The sequence below is a fragment of the Tyto alba genome, unplaced genomic scaffold, assembly GCF_018691265.1.
Source record: "Tyto alba isolate M040663 unplaced genomic scaffold, T.alba_DEE_v4.0 Super-Scaffold_22, whole genome shotgun sequence".
Classification (NCBI taxonomy): Eukaryota; Metazoa; Chordata; class Aves; order Strigiformes; family Tytonidae; genus Tyto; species Tyto alba.
This window is the reverse complement of record NW_024881296.1, coordinates 25,327,974-25,343,827: the sequence shown is the minus strand read 5'-3', so window position 1 is coordinate 25,343,827 and position 15,854 is coordinate 25,327,974. Positions and strand designations below refer to the sequence as shown.

At 46.1% G+C, this 15,854-nt stretch overlaps 1 protein-coding gene across 2 annotated transcripts in view; it reads right to left on the bottom strand.

Annotated features, from left to right (window-relative positions):
- Positions 1-1,766: 1,766 nt before the first annotated feature.
- Positions 1,767-15,854, bottom strand: part of LOC104357538 (T cell activation RhoGTPase activating protein) — a 42,815-nt gene continuing 28,727 nt past the window's right edge. Inside the window, exons 2-11 of one of the 2 annotated variants that reach the window (XM_032983269.2) lie at positions 10,151-10,192; positions 9,627-9,711; positions 9,464-9,517; positions 8,814-8,880; positions 7,168-7,340; positions 6,216-6,377; positions 5,628-5,737; positions 4,720-4,915; positions 4,158-4,275; positions 1,767-3,983 (exon numbers count right to left, since the gene is read on the bottom strand). In XM_032983269.2, coding sequence (XP_032839160.2) covers positions 2,827-3,983; positions 4,158-4,275; positions 4,720-4,915; positions 5,628-5,737; positions 6,216-6,377; positions 7,168-7,340; positions 8,814-8,880; positions 9,464-9,517; positions 9,627-9,653 — 2,064 coding nt within the window. In that variant the 5' untranslated portion in view covers positions 9,654-9,711; positions 10,151-10,192 and the 3' untranslated portion in view covers positions 1,767-2,826. Of the gene's footprint in view, positions 3,984-4,157; positions 4,276-4,719; positions 4,916-5,627; positions 5,738-6,215; positions 6,378-7,167; positions 7,341-8,813; positions 8,881-9,463; positions 9,518-9,626; positions 9,712-10,150; positions 10,259-15,854 lie in introns of those variants that run through there. The other variant, XM_032983270.2, reaches the window with a different exon arrangement.

Genomic DNA, 15,854 nt, shown 5'->3' with positions numbered 1-15,854 from the left:
GGCAGCATTGACAAAAGTACTCAGATGATTCAGTTGTTGGATGTAGCAGTTGCAGGGCCTTACTCTTGGAGGCCAGGATAGATGGTCTGGATCTTTGAATGTGCTAGGGTGGGCTGGTAGTAAGGTAAAACTGTTTTCTGAGCTGAAGGCAGACAGGTAAGTGCTAAAACAAAGCTATCTGCTTTCTGTTTCGTTCTAGTCTTTTTAGGTCTCCTAAGTGCTTATATAGAAGAGAAATCACTTCTGTGGAGGGATGTGACATGAAGATAATACTGACTGAACAGGCAAGTCTTAAGAAATGGAGGAAGACAAAAGCTATCTGTCAGTGAGGGAGTAAATCTCCTTTGGGGTCCACTTACATTCAGATTTTGTTTAATCATGGTGTTGCCTGGACTTGAAGAAATGCAAGAGCAAGATGAGGGGGACTGGGACACTCTTTTATACACTCCTTCACCTTACCCCATGTTTGTTAACAAAGTGTAGAGGTCCTCTCTCTTCCATTTTCTCCATGTATTGAAATGCCTTACAAGAAGTTCCAGATGGGCTTTCTTATCCAAGAGCTGGAAGATTTAGGCTCATCTATATAGAATATTTAGAGCCCAGGTAAGCTTTCTGAGTGTGATTGTCATGTCTGCCTTGGGACACCTTGGACCTAAAGAGAGACTCTCTTCATGTCTGGTGAAGTGACCGTGCTTATTCTCCCTGGGTTTTATGGTGTGGTTACAGGACAGGAAACAAGCAGTTCCTCTTATTGGGATCCTTAGTCTTGTCACAGTCAAAAAGAATGAGTCACTTACGAAAGAAGTAGCTGTGTTGTTGTTTGAGTACATTTTGAAGTTTGTGTTTTCTGTTCTGTGGCTTCTGAGCCTTTCCACTGCACGTGGATTATCTCTTCACACTCATTTTACCATGAGAGAAAGACGCTCATGTTTCTTACAAAAGAAAGCTGTCATTCCCACTCAACTCAGGACAAGAGACAACAGGCACAAATTAAACCAGATGGAATTCCACCTGAATGCAAGGAGACAGTTTTTCACTGTGAGGGTGGTCAAACATGGGATCAAGTTGCCCAGAGATGTTGCAGAGTCTCCCATCCGTAGAAATATTCAAAAGCTGTCTGGACATGGTCCTGGGCAACCTGCTCTAGCTGACCCTGCTTGTGCAGGGGTGTTGGACAGGAGAATCTCAAGCCTCACCTGTTTTGTGATTCTGTGATTCAGGAGTTGCAGATTCCAGAAAATGGCAAATGCCCCTTGAGTCTTGCAGCACAACCCTCTCATTCCGCTTGCTTGGAAGCAGCGTGCCACTGCTTAGAGGGCTGAGTGAGGTGGCATTTTCTCCAGTTGCAGCCTACTGGTATGGTCTTCACATAATTTATTCTGTCAGGCCAGATACTCTCCTTCCCCTTTCTCTGTGTCCTGTGAACACCTGGAAAACATCATACCTGAGGTGCTGGTGTGCTATTTTCTAATCTGCTCCACTTCTGGAGAAGCATCACCTCTTTGCAGCTCCCTCTCCACCTCGCTGATAACTGCTGTTACATGGCAGTGTAACTTGTTTTCCTGACAGAGAAAGATTTGTTCACAAAATCTAGCCTGCAGCCTCTTACAACAACAAATAGCCGTGATACTACTGGTCAGTTACTTTTCTTCCCACTACTTGGATGTGCCATGGCATTCAAGCAGACCTGCAGTACCTGTAGAACAGTATAAAAGTAGGTACAGTACATGTAGGGCCTGGATGCTTTAAAGATGGACAACAGACAGTTTAGAATTCATGCAGAAAAATGTTTTATTGTAGTGAAGTTACACAGGAGAAAAACAAAAGTCTCCCTACTCCTGGTTCAGCGCTATGCTGAGCCATAAAAGGGGAGGTAAGTGCTAACCAAAACAAGTTCCTACATGTAAAACACATTGCACTTCCAGTCATTTTTACAACATTATAAGGATACCACCTGGTATTTTCTTTTTTATCCTTTCTTTTTTTTCTTTTTTTTTTTTTTTTTTTTTTTTTTCTAATGAGCTGCAGCTTTAACTGTTTAAAGCTGAAATTCACAATGTTTCCTTACAGGAGTTTTTGTTGTTTGGATTTTTTTTCCCTGAAAATGCTCTTTCTGCTTAGCCTGTCCAGTTTATTTAGAATAAAAGCCTCAAGCCACATGAGGTTTACTTGATACATTCCCATAATGACCTTGTAGGGCTTCGGTGGCTCTAAACCCAGGCTCGGTACACAACACTAATGCTGTTAGTGGTCAGATCATTCTCATCACCAGCAAGCAGGAAGAGGGGGTGGCAGCAAGTGCAGGGGGTTTATGGAGGAGTGCTGAAGTAACCTTGATGACAGAACAGTTCTTCTCCAGTTAGGGCAACGGCCAGCCCACTTCTTAATGCAGAAAAGCAGCAAAGCATTGCTTCAGCCTGGCACACACCTGTGACAGATGGCATGGAGTCTGTGACCATACAGAAAAGAAAAGGAAGGAAAGGGACAGGTTTTGGACCTGCCAACCTCTTAATTGTCCTTTCAGGGATACAAATACAACACTGTTTATCAACGACTAACTAGTTTTCCCACAACAGGTTATGTACAGCATATTCACTTACATTTTTACATAATAATACACAGGTCTTCCCCACCACCACCTCTTGTGGTGAAAGAATGTGACATGTCAAGCTGACAGACACTTCAGAAGAGCCTCAGGATAAAAAAATGTTCATGCAGAGCTAGCTTATTCTTGGTGTCTCAAAAGTAAAATCTTACAAAGGATGAGCAAGATGTCTATTTTTACAGTATTCACTTTGTACAGTGCGAAGAGGAGTGATAGGCTTTTTAAACATAGGATTCCTTAGCATACTGGATCTGGTCTACCTCAAAAACTGGCTGGCTGCACCTCCGAGCCACGTACTCAAGTTTGTTCTTTTGGCAGGATTCAGACATGGCTCTCAATCGGTAGACTCCTGGGGTCACAGGTAAACTCACACGGGAGTTTATTCCCACAGTGACACTGAGGATTTCACTTTCCACATCAGAATCCTTTAATGCAGAAACTCTGCCACTGGGTAGATCCCTTAGAGCTGTATATGCTATGTCCTCTGCACAGCTGCTGCATGGGTGAGGCAGCAAAGCATCCTGGTTTGACATCTTTAATCTCATAGTTTGAACTGTGAGACTGTGGGAGGGAAGTTTCGTGGCCAGGCAGTTTTTAGTAGCCTCTTCATAAGAAGGTGGTCTTCCAGGATTCCTCTGGTCTACCTCTCTGAACACTTCATCAGCTGACCTGAAACGAGGCCTTTGCTGATACGCCACAGGCAATGGTTTGGCATCATCAGGGCTGTTCTCTTGGACAACTCTGCAGCAGAACTGATCTTCTTTCTTTGTGGAACTGTCTCTCTGAAAACTCATGGGTTTTCCAGGCCCCCAACTCTGGGTTTTTAGTAGTGTTTTCCTGCGGTTTGCAAAAGAGAATGACAAGGAATGCTTTTTGATCTCTCTACCAGGTGTGCTGCAGTCTTCAGTGGCCTTGGTGGAAAAGATTTTTTTGGGACTAGAGGGTGAAACTACTGGGGAGCTGGTGAAGACTGAGCCATCGGAGCTCTCCAGGGAGCAACTAGAGGATGTTTTGGGTAGAGAGTCAGTTGATAATTGTGAAGGTAAGAGTGAAAGCTGTTTCTGCAGTGCCTCCAACCCCGGCTGTTTCTGCTGAACAGGAAAATTGTCCTCACTTTTGTTTAGCTTCTGTTTCCTTATCCTGCCTTCAAGGCGGTTCTGGAAGGACAGATCTGGCTCTGAGTACCTCCTGTCCATCGTGCTGATGTCATTTCTGAAATTAGTCAATGAAGAGGCAGAGATGCATGTTGGATATCTTCTGCTCACACTAGTGCTCCTCCCTTTGGGCTGCTCCATCTGAGAGGTATGGGGGCTGCCTTCAGCTTCAGGATCTGCACTGTCATAGGCAGAGTCAGTCTGATGAGCAGCACATAGGTGTTCTGTGGGGAGAAAGTAACCATTAACCATCTGGAAAGAGCTCCTGTAGAAGAGCACCGCAACAGTCTCTTGAGCCCTCTACAACTCTCTGTGTTTCCACAGATGTATTCCCATATCAAATTAAAGAACTTAGTCCAACAGCCCCAGTCTGTGACATCCCCACTCTGTTCTCATACCTGTGGAGCTGTCTGTGTGCTCCAGTGACTCCTCAGCCAAGGCACGGACAGGCAAGGCAGTGTCCTCCCCAAATATTTCTGAGCAGTTGTTTATGAGGAACTCAACCAACACTGTCACCTGCACACAGGAAACAGTTTATTTCAGTCAAAAGGGCTGAAAACATACTGAACAGTCTTTCCTGCCCCTGCCTGCTGTCTCGGCATGAAGGGCAGCACAGAGCAGGGTGGCTTCTGCCAAAATCCTAGCTTAAAGTCAGAGGGTGAGTCCACCCTGGAGGACCCATGGGTGGCAATGCCCACCGGGTGCCACTTGCCCTCTGCGCGCAAAGTGCTCAGGGGCTGCGCGACATCGTGGGGGGCTGCAGCAGGGCAACAGCTACTTTGGCTCAGAGGAGGCGAGACGAGGGGCAGCCTTGCCCACCACATGGCAGGCACCCGAGCCGCGGGGCACCTCCGAGATGCAGGGGGGCTCTTGTGTTCAGCTTTTGCAATGGCAGTGGGATCCCTATGGATGGCTCTGAGCTGCTCCAATGGGGGTGGCTGCCCGGGGAGTTCAACGCACCTTGTCATTCATCTCCTTCTGCACTTCCAGGGGGAGCGTGCTGTCCGCCTCTGGGCTCAGCATATTTGGGCCGACGCAGATGGCCAGGTTGCTGGAGTCCATCCTGTTGGCCTCGGCATTTTGGCTGATGTGGCGGAGCAGAGACAGCAGGTGCTTGAGCAAGACGAGGTTTGGTCTAGGCAGTTTGTCAGCCACCCTGCATGAACACAAACGAAATGTGATGTTAATTCACAGTGCAGCAGCCGCTACTTCTAGATTTGAGCATGTCTCAATTAAACTCAGACAGATGACACTTCCTCCACAAAGAGGCACGCGTGTGCTTTTTTCACCGCTTAGCAGAAGTATCATTCAGAAATCCCCAACGGCAGCTGAGTGTGTGGTTAATTATGAGATCGTCAGTGATGAGATCCTGACTGAAAGGCGAGAATGACAGCAGTCCATGTCCTTGAGTAGATGGGATGACATCAGGAGATGTCACTGGAGGCTTCCCAAAGGCACGTGAAAGCCTGCGGTTGTGCGGTGCAGCTTTCAACACACTCCCAGTCAGCCTCTGCATCTGCTCCTTCTAAGGAGCCAAACACGGCAGCGGTCTCCACGTGCCCGCCTCCACCGCCAGCAGATGTGAAGGCTCCCTGCCCCTGCCTGTCCCACAGCACCGTGACTGCGTTAGCTGGGACACTGCAGCCTCTCCCTCCTTCCTACGCTAGCCATTTTGTAGTGCAGTCTCAAATAACTTCAGAAGTGCTGCTGCTAGAGCCCTCTAAACCAAATCCCATGAGGCAATAGGAAACTGATATAACTGACAAACTTTTAAATGAGACTCTCAGTTTTGAGAGACATCATTGGCCTCTACCAGCCACGCTATCATATTGGGGCTGGTTACAAAACTTGCTGGTTGCAAAACTTACTCTTTCAATTCTTCAATTTTTTCCTGCTTGCTTGGCTTCTCCAGAGCTTGCATCCACTGCTCATAGAGGTCGGCCGACAGGAGTTTGGAGGGAATATTTCGTAGGAAGTCCTGCAAGGCCAAGAGTATTTGATGAGGCTTTGGACAAAACCCTGAGCACAGAGGGAGCATCACTGTAACATCGGCTCACTAGGAGGCTGGTTGGCTTGAGTTACCTGACCATCAGCACTAGCAGAGCAGTGCAATGCACAGGTACATGCCAAGTACACTTGCACTGGTGTAGGAATGGGACCCAGCTCTAAGCTGCTTTTCATTCACCCATAAATCTCAGTATCCCTCCCTGGGAGGATGCCGAAGAGGTGGAGAACAAAGTGAGTTTCCTGTTGGCATGCAGGAAACCAGCAGCACAACAAGTGGGACTGAAAATCAGGTGCAAAAGGAAAATTCCAAACTTTCCTAAGCCTGAAACATTTAGTCTGGCTTTCCTCTGGCTTTGGCTTGGAGTCCCACCTAGATCAGCTCTGGGCACTGAATTGGGCTTGTGCAGATTAGCAATGTCCTCTCACTGCTGCAGGTCAAAGGGGCTCACCTTCAAGACCACTGCCAGCAGGTGCACAGATTTGCTTTTCAAATCAACATTCCCGCCTTTGTTTAAGTCCTCCTTCAACTCCTTTCGTGCTTTCTCATTGGCAGCTTTTCTGAATATCCCTTCAGTAGAAGGTCCTTTCCTGTACAATATAGCTAGGAGTTCCTGCAGGGAAAAAAAACAGACAGGAATGGGTGAACAGTCACTTGGGTGAACAAAGGTCCTTTAGCAAGTGAACATTTCTTTAGAAGCAGAAGAAGAATTTTCTGGAGGTACACTGTGCTCTGATTCAGTCAATATCTGGTTCTTTCCTCAAGTAGATTACATGGGCAATAACCTGGTTTTCCACCAACCTACCCTCTTTTTGGACTCACGAATTCCACTAATTTCAGTGGAGTCATCCCTTCTTCCTTCCAGAAGGAAACGAGGGATGGCTTAAGTCTTAGTTCAAATCCCTTCCCTCCCAAGCCAGGCAACTATTGCTTTGAAGAGGCAAAAACCTGTCTATTGGAAAATCCAACTCAGTGGGAGAACTGTCACAAGACCATTTTTATCCAGAAGATAGCGTTTAGGTATTTGTCAGTGGCATTTCATAGCTGAACACTTTTCTCAGGGAACTACAGAAATCCTTGGAAGTTTGTGCTGCTGAAAGATTCATTTAAATGACTGCTGTGGAATCACAAGTGTTTATACTAAGGAGCAGAAATTCTCCTACTCTTCCTGGTCCTGGGTTGTCTCCATTCAAGGTTACTTCCAGTGAAGGTTGGGTGGGCTGGACAAAACCTGCAGACCTGACCCTTTCTACATCTAGGATGGGCCCTGAGCTTATCAGAAGTGTGTGTGGAGGGGAAACACCAAAATCACTCATCTCCTGAGTGCTGCAGCACAAGTACTGGGGATCCTGCCTCACACTGTAAGCCAGAGGTATGAAAACTGTATCACTAGGCTTGCTTACCTCGACTGGCTGGGGCAGTGTGTCATCTTCCCCACAGATAATTGCCAGAGGCTGGCCAAACAGAGCAATTTTGGTACCCGAGTCTAGCTGCCCTGGGGAATTCCCATTGGTGGAGCTTCGTCTCAGAGTAAATGACTGTGATATCACCTTCTTTCTTTTCTTTGTTCCATCTGCTGCAAACAAAAGGAAAGCAAAAAATATCTTTTTTCAAAAAAACAGTGCTATATGACATTTCATCTGTGTCAGTGCAGAGATGTATGTTGAAACAGCTGAAACTAAACAGGGAGAAACTGAAAGACAACTAAGTGGTTACTAAGGAAACAACCAACTAAACTGTAAAACTGTGGCCATCCCTCTAAGGACACCACCTTTCCTGTTTTGGGTTTGTTTTTTCTTACATTCTAGTGACTGCTTCTTCTTAGAGAGTGGGAACATATAAAACATAGAAATAACAGCATTTATAGAGATTTTTGATATTGCAGCGGTTTCTGTGATAGCTATCTAAGGCAGATGTATCACTTAGGCAGTGGGCAATGACAACAGTTTTCACTACATGATCTGACTGTGCCCCAGCCTGAGGACAAGAGTGGAACTAGGGGCTCCTGCTTTTCAGCCTCTTTCACAGGCTCAAATGAAAACACACTGCTCCAGCCCTGCCAGATTTGGAACCAGCTCTAAGGGTAGTGGTCCTGCTAGAGCTAGTGCTTGCCCCCTGCTAGCCAGCCAATGGAAGGTGATACTTGCTTCAGAGGATGGGAGCATCACCCTGGCTTCAGGGTCAGAAATCTCAGCATGGGTTTTGCATCTGCATCTCGAAGAGGAGGGCATGCTAGGAATTTGGAGATAATGGTTGCTTTGGGATGACGTGTGGCTTTTTTTCCCTTCCAGAAACAGTGAGAGAAGGATCTTTTTGCTAGAAAGCTTTCTAAAGGAGTTGCCTTCTACAAATTTCCTATATAGGACTTGTCTTCTACTCCAAAATTAAGTTGTCTTATATGGGTGAAAAGTTCTCAAGACCTGTACTTGTGGCTTAGCACATGTCCTTAGTAGGGAGGGGTTAAAAGCTATGAGAAAGTCACCTAACATTATAGTGTCATATAAAATGTCTGCTTCTCATACTCCTGAAAAATGGTCTGATATGATGGTCTGTTCCAGATCTGACCCTGAACTGCTAATGGTCTCCTCCGCGTTGTTTACAGGTGCCGATGTTTTGTTTGGCAAGCAAAAACAAGTGCTGTTGCTGCTGTCAAGAGGGTTTATTTGCTGTGGCGTGCAACCGCTGGTAGCGGTACTCGCTACTCGCTTGCAGTGCCACACCTCAGTGGTGATGCTCCAGTGAGAAAGGACCACATTTAATTCCCATCGCTGCCAGGGAAGACAAAGAAGCATAGCTCTGAGAACAAGGAAACAGGGATACAAGACCTCTGGCACTCAGCACTGTCACCTCTGCCCTGAGCGTAAGGGAAAAAAGTCATTTGCAAGTGAGTAGTACTCCAGGGCTTAAGATGTCTCCTGGGTGGGGCAGAGGGCTGTGGATTGCTCTCAGGGTGGTGAAGCGGGCAGTTTCGGGTGGTTTTGCAGAAGCGCCAGCTTGTAAGCATTATATAAGAAATCATTTCCACAGTTAGTTTGTTTTTAAAACTCACCAGTTGAGTGGCAAAGTCCATCTTCAGTATCTGCTGGGACCAGCGGGGAGCATTTCTTGGCATCAACCTGCAAGAAGCATGTTAGGGTTACAGAGCTGCCATCAACTGCGAGGGCCACCAGCAGCAAGGGCCACCAGCGAGTCACTGCAGCTCCTCAGAAATCTGTGGGAGGCTCCACTGAACAACCAGAGCAAGCCCAACACCTGCTGAAGAGGTGCCTCAGTCCAGCAGTGACACTGCCTCACTGCCCAATAGAGGGGTTTGCAGTAAACCCTCCAGCCAGCCACCCCAGACCTGCCCACAATCTATGTCAGGCTGTTCTTTTGACCCAGAGAAGCCAGAGACAGGCACAGCCTACTCTTCTGTGTCTTCCCCTGGCACTGGAGATTTCCTCCCAAACTCCTCCATGGAGCCTTGATGGCTTCAGAGCTTGCCAGATTCCTGAGCAAAGCTGCCCAGGAGCCCGGGGAATGCGCTGGCTGCACACAGCGATGCCCAGCTCCTTCTGCACAGAACTGCCTCCAAAGGGCTCTGCCCATTCGTGGGTAATGGTAGGCAGCCAGCAGCTCCTACAGCGGCCACCCCCACTTTGCTGAGATATCCCACACCAGTACCCGAGAAGGATCGGAGAAAATGTAGCAGCTGCTCACCTCTGACTGGCACTCAATCAGACTCTTCATGTTCCCAGCATTTAGCGTCTTTGACTAGGCAAGAAAACAAAGACACTATGTGAGTAATTGAATGCTATGGTTTAGAAATCAGAGCTTTTCAAAATCACTCTGTTGACAGAGTTGAAACAATAAGGACACTCACAGTATTACAGCTGCTTAACACTTTCATTAAGAGTTTGATTGGGGGAGCTCTGGACACTCTTCTTTCCTTCGGTCCTTTTGTTTGCCTGTTTATTGAATGGGGAATGGACAAAGAAAGAGGTTTGTAAAACTGCACCTTTCTTGCCTTTCTCCCCTTCAAGCCAGTCTAACATTTAAGTATGATTCTGAACCAGCAAGATATCCCACACGAGTCAATCATAAAGTCCTTCTCTGGAAGGCACTCAGCCCTGCTTCCCTGTCTGCCTCTTGATTAAAACAGAAAAAAAAAAGCAGCTTTCCAGTTTTAATCTATGAGAAAAATGAGCAAGTGGTGAAAGCTATGTATGGTTGTTAATCTGCAAACACAAGGCTAAGGAAGACAGTCAGCTCTGCCCACGAGCTACACTTAGCAGTGGGCGCACCTCTCCCCTGTCTATATTTTTGTACATCTCTGTACAGCTGCTTCTGGAGCACTCCACTAGCTTCAACCCCAACACCACAGATTTTATCCCAGGCAGTACTTACCCAAGGAGTGAGTCCAGACAGAGCTCCTTCACCTCCCGCGAACTACAGAGGAAAGGAGAAACAGCATCACTCCCTACTGCTACTAATCCTTTGGACAGAGGCAGGCAACTAAACAGTTCTACCCCACGCGTGCTGCCTTATATACACAGAAGGGGCAGGTGGAAATTCACAGACAGGAAGAAGCATCATGGGGCAGGACTGAGATGCTACGAAATTTCTGGCTTCCTCTTTCCTTTTAAAGGAGCTACTTTTTTTTTTTTTTTTCCTTAAAGAAGAAAAAAAAAGCCCTAGTAGCTGTTATGGATGGAAAAGATGAGACATTTGCCAGGTAAAGGTTCCATCTAGCATCACCAGCATAAGGTGAGATGTGCAGAGGGGGCTGCCGTGTGGGCAGCTTCTCCTTACCGTTAAAGGGCAATGGGTACAGTCTGTCCTTTGCTCAGAGACCTTAGATTTTGCAGTTTAAAGACACATCACCAGATCAAGTTACACTAAGAATAGTTAAAAAGATGGGGGAGTGGAATAGCCAAGACTCAGATAAATGTTTTTGTATGTTTTTTGGAAAACTAATGGCAACAGTTTACTGTCTGCAAGCAGATGTAGGCATACACTTTGCCAGTGCCAACTAGCTCTTGAGAATCTAAGCATTGGACTTCTATAGAAGAAGTGGTGTTATGCAATAATTTAGTGATGTATGACAATATGTAATAAAATGCCTTGCTTAAAATATGTGTTAGAACTATGTATCCAAGTAATAAAGTTTAATTTAATTGAGTAGATTAAAATATCCAGGAAAAATCTACCTCTGCTCTCCCTGTACCTCTCCAGGGTCTGTTGCTGACTGCCCCCCAAACTGGGCACGTCAGAAACATAAGGACAACAGCACTCATTCTACCAGGCCATTATGAAAATTCATCAATGTTTGGTGTTAAATGCATGATACTAGTCCTACTGATTCAGTGACAGAGGCAAATTACAACCCAGTATTCTGGCTACCAGTCTTTTGATCTAGTGAAAAAGAGGAGCAAAGGCTGAAAGTCAAAGGGTTGGAAATATTTCAGCCATGGATTTAGGTGGAAAGCATGCTTGTAAAACTGTGGTCTCCCTGCTGCTTCTCCCAAAGGATTATCCGTTTCACATGTACAGGGGACAAGGCCGTGTCATAGCATAGCTCTTTGCAGATGCATGTTACAGCTACATCTGCTGCTGAATTCACCCTGAATGCTATTCTTTGAACAGAAAGGCTGTCTCAGCTTGACTGGCAGAAATCCAAGGTGCAAAATTCACTTTTGGTTAGACAGAGATGTGTCCAGAAGGGCGAAAGGAGAGCTGTCCTGATTTTGCATCTATTTTTCAGTATATCTGTTAAATGTGTATCTGAACATGCCCCTCTGTTAAGCATCTCAGGGGCTTAGGGGATCTGTGCAGTTCAGGTCTGCCTGGCCCTCACTCCCAGCATTCTACGCAGATGTATTTCTGAGCTCAGTCTGTTGCATGATTAAGACACAGGGTTTAATCTGGAAAGTGTGCAATTCATGAAGAAAACGAGAGTTTAATGGGTGGTGATTAGCCAGGCCAGAAGCTTAGATTACAAATAGGACATAGCTGTACACAGGGCATAATGCTTTGAATTTCCCAGGAGGAAAAGATACAGTAATGGGTGGTATATTGATAGCACATCACCAGACTGTAAATTGGCACACACTGCTGTATCTCTATCTAATTAGCTCCCATCTAGTAACAGTTGTGGGGATATAATGGCCATTGTACATGGAAGGTATCTGTATAAACCTACTTGCCCATATGGAAAACAGTTTGATTTTTTTTTACTCCTCTGATATAATTATTTTTTTTATAGCTTTTTTACGTTGCGTATCACAAACACTTAATTTGTGACAAAATGACTTTAAAGCAGCTTATTTAATTATGAGCAAGCATGCCCCATCTGAATAGCAGGTGTCCTAAAAAGCCATGGCTTGGTGGAGTAATTGCATGGTCCCACAGAACGAAGCTTGGCTGTATTCGTGTGGAGCACTAAGCGAGCACATGCTGGCTCCTGGTGAGCACCGCAGAGCTGTGGGCAGGGTCCCGAGGCCAGAAGAGCTGCTGTACTGGGTGGGTGAAGACAGGAGGAGCAGCACAGCGTGAGCTGCCCTCACAGCCGCCAGCCAGAGCACCCTCACAGCTTCCTCCGCCAGTGTGTGAAGGGTAACGTAGATGCAGCTCCCAAAGCCAATCTCCACACTGAATATTAACAGAAATATGGGCTGTTTACAAATGAAGATCCCTCACAGGAACAGCTTTTTCTCTCCCTGAAGAGATCGATTCCCTCTCCACCACCCAGCTCTGCTTTGCAGACTCAGAGCCTTTGCTGTGGTCCGCCCCTCCGTTTCGTACAGATCTTACACCACAGCGCATTAGAGCAGTGTGTTTGTTGTACGCAGTGGTGGCCCTAGGATGAGCAGCACAGATGACAGATGGCTTGGCCACACCTGGAGCTGTTTGCAGGTAATGTGTTTCTCCCAAGCCATTCCTGTCTAAGTGAATGCACTCTCCTTCAGGGACACGGGACGTTTACACTTTAAAGATCAAGGCATGGGAGTGGGGGTGGACTTACAGGGGATTTGTAGGACTAAGCTGCGTACAAGCTCTTCCCCTCCTGTACATCAGGTTGCTTCCCTCAGTTTTCTGAAGTGCTTTGCATTCACTGGAGGAAAAGCAGGAGCAGGGAGGTCCTGCAGGGCAGCTGACCCGGGGTAGATCTAGGCCTCTTGGGGCTGGGTTTGCTCCTCAAGATGTGAAGCATTTTCCTTAGAGAAGCCAGGACATCAGATTGATGACTCTGATTCCCCCTGGGCCCAGGCAGCCTGTTTTTCCTCCCAGGCCATGGCTGCTTTTGTGGTCCACTCCCAAGCACTTTGCCCAGCCAATTTTGGGAGAGAGGGGTTATGTAGAGTGCTCTCTGCCAACACAGAACAGATGGTGATTTTCCCCTTTCTGTGAGCTACAGTCAAACTAGGTGTTTTCTCCTCTTTCCTCTCACACTGTGGCTCAGTGAAGGATTCCAGACTGTGGCAAGAAAGGGGCAGCATTAGTTGGGAGGATAAAGGAATTGGGAGCTGATAGTAAACAATAGAACAAAAGAACAAATCTGTTGTGGCTGGAAAGCCCCTCTTTTCTTCTGCTCTTATCAAACCACAAATGGGAAAATCCCAGCCACATCTCACTTTTGTTTATTTCTACTACCTGCACATATATTTGACATGATGGCTCTTAGAAATGAGAGAGTGTGTGAATGAATCCTGAAACCCGCCTTCACCCTGTTGTACCAGCAAGGATACAGCAGGAACGTGGCTGTGAGAAGGGTACAGCAGGACATACCTGGAGCAGTGACTCTTTCAAGCCCATATAGATCAGAAAAAGCCTTCATCAATGCCTCTCCGTGTGGAAGAGGGGTTGTATTCCCGTTTTATCTTCACTGGCACAACTGCGGTCTCCCCAGGGGACAATAGGAACATTTACCAAAATAAGGAAAGCAGTTACACCAAAGTCAGGGTGGTTAGACTGGGGTTTTTTGTTTGTTTGTTTGTGGGGGGTTTTGTGTGTGTGTGTTTGTTTGTTGGTTGGTTGGTTTGGTTTTGTTGTTTTTTTTTTTTTTAAAGGAAAGCTCTGCATGATCTGTCCATGGACTCATAGAACAGAGCGGTGTGTGAGTTTGTGGGAATAGGTCACATTTCTACGTGTCTTCTGAAAGCAGGTCTAATTTCGTACCACTCTCCAGAGTGTGTTGTGGGTTGCATAGGCATGGTTCAGGGTTTGATCACAGAAAAGAGGGCAGCCTGACACCAGTCCCTACCTCCTACCTGTACCAGTTCAGAAGGAGATCCATCTACCCAGCTGGTCCTGAACTCCTGCAGTTTTAGTCAGGTGAGACCTGCTAACCCTGCCATTGGAAAGTGAAACCCACTGTCAGTTTTTCCCTGCTCTGTTCAGCTGATTGCAATGTGGGTTAGATTGCACCACCTTTCTATACACTGGGTTACCATTGCATAGGAAAAGGTTACAAATAAAAAATAATACTATAAATACAGACCAGGGTGTATTCTGTGCCATTCACATGATACCCTTTTGGTTGCATTTGCTCTGCAGGATGGTTTGTTTATACCTTCATGGGTGCTCCCCCCAAGACTAAGTTGGCAGCTCTAAAGGTTTTTACTCGTCATCAGGTGACTGGTTCCAATGGGTGGGATTTTAGCTGTGGAGGGTGGGTGCATACAGGCCTTTTTCCCAAAGGGTCTGTGCTGGTGTTCAGCTGTGTCTGAATTCAGATTGCTGTTGTATCTTGGCGGCACTTGGGCATCACTCATTCCTTGGGTTCCCCGGGGTAGCCAGAACAAAGGCGTCAGGGAATTGAAGTTGCCCATCATTTCTGACAGAGGGAATGCAGATCTAAATCTTTGCTTGCTTACAATAAACAACAAGATAATAGAGAATGTCAGTAATTGAGTCTGAATTCTATTCTTTTTAAGATTTCTGGTTGAAAGTACTCAAAAAGTGTTGAAAAGTGAGATGCAACTCACCTTTTATTTACTCCAGCAGGTTTCTCACTTACTTTGATTCTTTATGTTGTCCATTCACAAATCAGAAACTGAGATGGTGCTTTTCTGCCAAGTTTGTTTGCTCTCAGGGACAGATTATACTTCATACTGCATCCAGATGGGTGTGAATCTTGATTTTGCTTTTCAGGATTAATACAAATGTTTTCTTTTCAATTGTGGTTGATGTAGGCTTGTATTTCTTCTCCTTCTGCACCTTGTGTTTTGCTTTGAATTTCAGCATCAAAATGATCTCAGATCTCAAAATGAGAATCAGCGGAAACCAGAGATAACCTGGATTTCACACTGAATTCTTACATGTGATTTTCGGTCATAAGTCATCTCACTTTCACACGAAAGTTGATCTGCAGACTGCCAATGGCCTTGGAGCCAGTCTGGAATAAAACCAAGAAGACTTGGCCTGAGTGTAATTTTGGGTTTCATTGTGTATGTGTTCCACTGATACAAAAACTAGAAAGGCTCAGGAGTGGGAAGACCTTACAACTCCCCTGGTAGAGCAGGAGCTGTTCCAGGCATAACAAGCACCCTTGGACATGAACATGGCTGTCACCGTAGGTGCCTAGGAGGAACAACCAGAAGTAGTTGCAATTTCCCTGTCGTTCACCTCCAGTTGGCCTCTTCCAAGCCCCAGTGGTATGATGGGAATATCCCCAAACTCTTCATCATAGTGATGCCCATGTGAGTTTGTCATTCCTGTGTTGTACCTGCTTCCTAAGTAATAAGGAGAACTGCCAGTAAGCAGATCCTCATCACCACGAAGTTAACCATGAATGGGAACATTTATGACCACACACCTGGACTCCATCCTCCAGGCAAAAGCAGTGTCAGGCAGAGCAAATCTTTCCAAGTGCAACTGCTGGCTACAGTTAAACTCCCCTGAGCACATTTGACCCCGTACTTTGGGAGAGTTATTTGCTGTCATGCCCTGTCCTTGTGCATGCACATCCACACACAGCAAAATAAAATGTTCTTCTGTGAAGTTTTGGCCACCCATCAAAATCAAGATGATAAGTTTGAAACAAACATCTCCATATTAGCTGGTGATTGCCATATTGTTGCTACTAGCAACAGCTGCCGTGTTAGTGTTT